Source organism: Teleopsis dalmanni, chromosome 1 (genome assembly GCF_002237135.1).
Source record: "Teleopsis dalmanni isolate 2A chromosome 1, ASM223713v2, whole genome shotgun sequence".
Lineage (NCBI taxonomy): Eukaryota > Metazoa > Arthropoda > Insecta > Diptera > Diopsidae > Teleopsis > Teleopsis dalmanni.
This window is the reverse complement of record NC_051846.1, coordinates 116,821,548-116,828,252: the sequence shown is the minus strand read 5'-3', so window position 1 is coordinate 116,828,252 and position 6,705 is coordinate 116,821,548. Positions and strand designations below refer to the sequence as shown.

General features: G+C 35.0%; 1 protein-coding gene across 2 annotated transcripts; it reads left to right on the top strand.

The window, feature by feature from the left end:
* The first annotated feature begins 203 nt into the window (after positions 1 to 203).
* On the top strand, positions 204 to 3,674 carry LOC119667805 (AP-1 complex subunit beta-1). 2 transcript variants are annotated; one of them, XM_038077129.1, is made up of 7 exons: positions 204 to 298; positions 529 to 663; positions 773 to 943; positions 996 to 1,181; positions 1,229 to 1,915; positions 1,964 to 2,773; positions 2,831 to 3,616. In XM_038077129.1, the coding sequence occupies exons 2-7, from the start codon at positions 556 to 558 to the stop codon at positions 3,614 to 3,616; spliced, it is 2,748 nt and encodes a 915-aa protein (XP_037933057.1). In that variant the 5' UTR covers positions 204 to 298; positions 529 to 555. The 2 variants fall into 2 exon arrangements, with proteins under 2 accessions (XP_037933057.1, XP_037933058.1); XM_038077130.1 differs by having other exon boundaries at positions 221 to 298; positions 539 to 663; positions 2,831 to 3,674.
* The last annotated feature ends 3,031 nt before the right edge of the window (positions 3,675 to 6,705 follow it).

The following is a 6,705-nucleotide window of genomic DNA, read 5'->3' as shown; positions in this document are numbered from 1 at the left end:
GTATTCCACTAATATATAATATATATGAAATAAATGATGGTTATATTTTCTTAAGTGAAAGAGCTGTATACTTGGATTTTTTCTTAATACACGTAAAATAGAAATATGCTACAATGAATGCTCCTATTTTAGACCACCCTATATTTTGTTCAATTTCATTATTAAGAAAACAGTTTCTCTTTAACTGTGGCAACACAAAAAATAATTTTGGTTTGGTAGCACTATCTTCTATATTAATATAGTAGATTTGTGCTGTATAAGTGATTTGCTTGAAAATATTTTATTTAGTATAATAAGGGTAAGCAAGTTTTTAATTTAGTTACATAATATATACGCATGTAAGTTAGGTATTTTGAAAACGTTAAATTCAGTATATGAATAAAAATTCAATATTTTATAAAAGGGGCGTCTACCCAATTTTTATCAAAATGTACATACGTACATATATCTGCATGTATTTTTACAACATATATATGTTGTATATTAGATTAAAAAACATCACATCTGTATTAAGATATATGTCTAAAGAGAATTTCAGATATATCTGCAGACAATATGACGGACTCGAAATATTTTACTACTACCAAAAAAGGTGAAATATTTGAATTAAAATCGGAGCTTAATAATGACAAGAAAGAAAAAAAAAAAGAGGCTGTTAAAAAGGTACAATTAAAATGGTTATGAATTCAATTATTAGTTTTCTTTTTTGAAGTCTACCATTAATTCAACAAAATTTTTTTTTGAAATGATGTAACAATATGTTATAATATAGGTAATCGCTAGTATGACCGTAGGAAAAGATGTTTCAGCTCTTTTTCCTGATGTAGTTAATTGTATGCAAACAGACAATCTTGAGCTTAAAAAGTTGGTTTACTTATATTTGATGAATTATGCAAAATCACAGCCTGATATGGCTATTATGGCGGTAAATACATTTGTAAAGGTAAATAGAAGTAGTAAAGTTTATAACTATGTTAAAAATGAATTCTATTAAGGACTGCGAAGATTCTAATCCACTTATACGGGCATTAGCTGTTCGCACAATGGGATGCATACGTGTAGATAAAATAACGGAATATTTATGCGAACCTTTACGCAAGTGTTTAAAAGATGAAGATCCTTATGTTCGAAAAACTGCAGCAGTATGTGTCGCTAAATTGTACGACATATCATATTCAATGGTAAATATAAAGTTATATGCGCATCCAATCTCTAATTTGTGTTCCAGGTAGAAGATCAAGGATTCTTGGATCAATTGAAGGAGTTATTGTCTGATTCAAACCCAATGGTCGTTGCTAATGCTGTGGCTGCTCTTAGTGAAATTAATGAAGCAAGTCAGTCAGGTGAACCTCTTGTTGAAATGAATTCAGTAACGATTAATAAACTGCTTACTGCTCTCAATGAATGCACCGAGTGGGGTCAAGTGTTTATATTAGATTCATTAGCTAATTATAGTCCTAAGGATGAAAGAGAAGCACAATCGATTTGTGAACGTATTACACCACGTTTAGCACATGCAAATGCAGCAGTTGTTTTGAGCGCTGTTAAAGTTTTGATGAAATTATTGGAGATGCTTTCAAGTGATAGTGATTTTTGTGCTACTTTGACGAAAAAATTAGCTCCGCCTTTGGTTACACTTCTCTCTTCGGAACCTGAAGTTCAGTATGTAGCATTGCGGAATATAAACCTAATTGTGCAAAAACGTCCTGACATTTTAAAGCACGAAATGAAAGTATTTTTTGTAAAATATAATGACCCTATATATGTTAAACTTGAGAAATTGGATATTATGATACGTTTAGCTAATCAAAGTAATATTGCCCAGGTTCTCAGTGAGTTAAAAGAGTATGCTACAGAAGTAGATGTTGATTTTGTACGCAAAGCAGTAAGGGCAATAGGAAGATGTGCAATTAAGGTAATTAACTTAAAAAATAACTACATAATGCATATGTTTTGTTTATAGGTTGAACCATCGGCAGAACGTTGTGTTTCCACTTTACTTGATCTTATTCAAACAAAAGTTAACTATGTTGTACAAGAAGCTATTGTAGTAATAAAAGACATATTTCGCAAGTATCCAAATAAGTATGAGAGTATTATAAGTACCTTATGCGAAAATTTAGATACACTTGATGAACCAGAAGCGAGAGCATCAATGGTTTGGATAATTGGAGAGTATGCTGAGCGTATCGATAATGCGGATGAATTATTAGATAGTTTTCTGGAAGGGTTTCAAGATGAGAATGCACAAGTGCAACTTCAGTTACTTACTGCTGTCGTAAAGTTGTTTTTAAAACGTCCAACAGATACGCAGGAGTTGGTACAACACGTTTTGTCACTAGCTACGCAAGATTCTGATAATCCTGATTTACGTGACCGTGGTTTTATTTATTGGCGTTTGCTTTCTACAGATCCAGCTGCAGCTAAAGAAGTAGTGTTGGCCGATAAACCTTTAATTTCAGAAGAAACTGATCTCTTGGAACCTACTCTTTTAGATGAATTAATATGTCACATAAGTTCTCTTGCAAGTGTATACCATAAACCACCAACTGCATTTGTAGAAGGACGAGGAGCTGGAGTTCGTAAATCCTTGCCTAACAAAAGTACTGTAGTTACAAGTGGAAATGAAGCTTGCGGTGAAGCGATGGTAATACCAAATCAAGATTCCTTAATAGGCGATTTATTATCAATGGATATTAATGCACCCACAATTCCTGTCTCATTGCCAAGTGCAAGCAACGTGGACTTGCTGGGTGGTGGTTTAGATGTGTTGGTAAATATTTTGGTTATGAACCTTAAAAGTTTACAATTTATTTTTTCGTATTTTTAGCTTGGTGGTGGACCAACTGAAGCCGTTGCTGGTAGTAGTAGTTTACTGGGAGATATTTTTGGCCTTTCCGGTACACCTCTGAGTGCAGGTGTCCAAATACCTAAAATTGTTTGGTTACCAGCAGAAAAAGGAAAGGGACTTGAAATTCAAGGCACATTTTCGCGAAGAAATGGAGAAATTTCAATGGATATGACACTTACAAATAAAGCAATGCAATCAATGACTGGTTTTGCAATACAGCTAAATAAAAATAGTTTTGGTTTGTTGCCATCATCTCCACTTCAGGTAGCACCACTACCACCAAATCAAAATTGCGATATAAGCTTACCTCTGGGTGTTCAAGGTCCAGTACAGCGTATGGAACCATTAAATAATTTACAAGTTGCTGTTAAAAATAACATTGATATATTCTATTTTGCTTGCCTGGTACATGGCAACGTGTTATTTGCGGAAGATGGACAGTTAGATAAACGTGTATTTCTTAATACATGGAAGGAAATACCTGCAGCAAATGAACTTCAGTATAGTTTAAGTGGAGTTATTGGCACCACTGATGGCATTGCTTCTAAAATGACTACAAATAACGTTTTTACAATTGCTAAACGCAATGTAGAGGGCCAAGACATGCTTTACCAATCACTCAAACTTACAAACAATATATGGGTCCTACTTGAATTAAAACTTCAGCCTGGCAATCCGGATGCAACACTCAGCTTAAAATCTCGATCTGTTGAAGTCGCTCCTATGATATTCGCCGCATATGAAGCCATTATACGTTCACCATAAATAAAATTTATCAAATTTTCAAATGACTTCATCCAATAAAGGTACTCTTCAAATGAAATCTAATACATTGAAAAAAGTTATTTAGAAAAATAAAACTTTAACATTGAATTTTATTAGAAATACACATTAAATTAGTTGCATTCCCAAATTCGTAATTTTAATCACATTCCTAATAATTTATAATCTGATGTTAACTTAATCATATATAAAGCAGTTATTTATTGTACGTCAGAAAAAACAATAAAGTTTGTATTTATTATTATTGATATACAATATCGAACAATTATTTCAAGCGATTTAAATTATAATTAAAATAATAGGGTTATTCAGGAGTTCGGGTAACGCGCTCGGTAACCGAGTAAAAATGCAAGTAGTTACACTAACTCGTGAGCGCACTTGTTTGTGTCGATTTGTTAACGACAGCTGTTTTTTTGTGAATTTTTAAGTTATGCTGAAAACTTTTTTGGTTTGAGAATTTAAAATAAATATCAATTTATTTATGCCTGAAAAAAGCAAAATTGTTAGCTTTTAAGTAAAATATAGTCTAAACAAGATAAAATGGCTTAATTCTAAGCAGCATATACTATAATAATGTGCGGGGATGATTACAATTAATATTCTTCAGATGAAGGTAGTGACAACGAAGAAGTTGATGGTTTATTGAGCGATTCAAGAAGGAATGTGTTGTAGTTTATTCGAATTGCCGTGAATAAATAGTGAATGTGAATGTTATGTTATGTTAAGCCTTTTCCCAGTTACTGCATCTGGCCACTTTTACTCTATGATAGCTGCAGAGTCCCGCCCATCTCACTGATTATTCAATGATTCATCTAAGATCTGCGTACCGCCCCATGCGGTTAGTGATTATTCTGAGATTAGATAGTGCTAAGTAGGGCAGCCTGTCGATTTTCGCATATAGCTTCAGAGCTCTGTACCTTATGTATTTTTTGACCGGATTTATTCTAAGGTCTCTTAGCATGTCATTCTTGTGGATATACCATGGTACTTTGAAGAGCCTTCGGAGAGTCTGACTTTGAGCAACTTTTAGCTTTTGGATAGTAGAGTGTAGTATATCTGCATATTAATAATACTATCTACAAAAATAACTATTTGGTAATGGTAATATGATGATATACGTTACTGGCACATGCCAAAAGCAAAGACATTGATCACACACTTGCCATGTGAAGAAGCGCAAAAGAAAAGTCATTTGATTCTTTTGTTTTGCGCAAATGAAATTCGCAAAGTGCATTAACCTGCATTGGAATATCATTATTTAGTATTTCGGGTAATTATTAAATAATAATAATAATAATATCATATTTTTAAATTAATTAAAATGCATATTAAGCATTTTTATATGAAAATTACTAGGAGAACATAATATTCAGGTAGGTTAGTGGTTAAATTAGAATAAGTACAAATACTGTACAAATTCAATAAAGAAATTCAGATTCAACATACACCTTGAGTCTACGCGACACACCCATAAAATAGTACCGGTCTAATTATCTGACTGTAGATCAGCTTTCTGTTCTTCACATTAAGGTTGTTGTGTTTGAAAAGTGGTTGTAAGCAGAGCAGTGTTTTTGCGCAACTATTTCTTTTGACTTGTATGTGCTTGTGCCAAGTGAACCGTTTATCAAATGTGATTCCTAATTATTTAATGCTGTCCTCCCAATTAATCGCGGTGTCACCGACTCCCACTCCGGTGGATGTTGCCTGTGTTTACGAGTGATAAATAGGGCTTTAGCTTTCTCATTGTTAATTTTTTATTTTCCATTTCTGGAAGAACTCCTGCAGCGTGCTGGTCACATTTCTGGCAAGTTTATTGGAATATAACAAGCAAGTGTCATCTGCGTATAAGGATAGTACCGAGGGACTTAGCATTGGGATGTCAGACGTGAAGATGTTGTACAACATGGGGAGAGTGGAGATCCTTGAGGAACACCGGTTTCTATTCTTCACACTGACGAGATGATATTGTTGATCGTTACACAGAACAATCTCTCGCGCAGGAAGCTGCGGAGGATTTTGATTAGTCTGACTGGGACACCAAAACGAGACATTTTAACTATCAGGCCGTCGTGTCAGATCTTGTCAACTGCCTTTGCGATGTCAAATGTAATCACACCCGTTGATTTTCTTTTGCTTAGGGCTGACTGTATCATCTTAGGCGTTCGCACCAGTTGCACTTCTGGGGAGAGGTCTTTCCTTAAACCAAATTGCTCGTCAGGGAAAATATTCAGCGAGTTTTGAGTCTGTCTAGAATCACTCTTTCGGCCAACTTACCAAGAGCTAACAGTAAGCTTAAGGGCCGCCACTTCTGCGGAAACTTCGTGTCCTTACCGGGTTTAGTGAAGACTACAACTAGCCTAAACATACAGTTGATTATATTTGCGATGAGATGGATCGCATCTTCCGGTAGGTTACGTAAGCATCTATTGTTAATTTTATAATAGATCTTATCTTCAATCCTGAGATAATTATGCCGATTTCATCACTAGAGCAGGGCGCGATGTCTTCATCAGGCTCTTGGTCTAGGATATTGTAAGCCTCCTCGGTGATATGTTCTTTCTCTTCAGAGTCATCATCACAGTCTTTATTAGGCTGGAATTGAAGCTCCAAGGAGTCAGCAAAGGTCTCGGCCTTTTCTGAATCTGTGTATGCCATTCCGGTCGCCTCATGAATAGGCGGCAGTGCCCATTTGCGTTTCAGTCTGAAGTATTTGTTTATGGCCCAAAAGGATTTATTACCGGTTTCTAGCCCCAACAGGAATTCACCCCAGTTTTCATTTCTGCAGATGCCAATCTTTCTTCTGATTTCCTTTGAAAGGCGGCTAGCCTCTCTTTTACTTCCAGGATCTCCAGTATTCTGAGCAAATTTACGGACTCTGTTTCGGTGCCTCATCATGTGTTTAATATACTGAGGAATGTTAAAGTAGTTGCTGGGTTTTCTATTTTTGATAGTAGAGCTGTTATTCAAGGCCTTTTCAATTGGACAAGTAAGGTTACACTCCTCCAGATCCACTAAGGTTTAAGATTGGTTCAACACATTTAACTTCAATGAGTTCCTGACCGACTCCACTT

What these genes read in the sequence shown, in the direction of transcription:
- LOC119667805 (XM_038077130.1), top strand. Translation starts at nt 556, where the DNA reads ATGACGGACTCGAAATATTTTACTACTACCAAAAAAGGTGAAATATTT. An exon ending in AAAAAGAGGCTGTTAAAAAG is followed by an intron (nt 664 to 772) that starts GTACAATTAAAA and finishes GTTATAATATAG; the next exon opens with GTAATCGCTAGTATGACCGT. An exon ending in GTGGTGGTTTAGATGTGTTG is followed by an intron (nt 2,774 to 2,830) that starts GTAAATATTTTG and finishes TCGTATTTTTAG; the next exon opens with CTTGGTGGTGGACCAACTGA.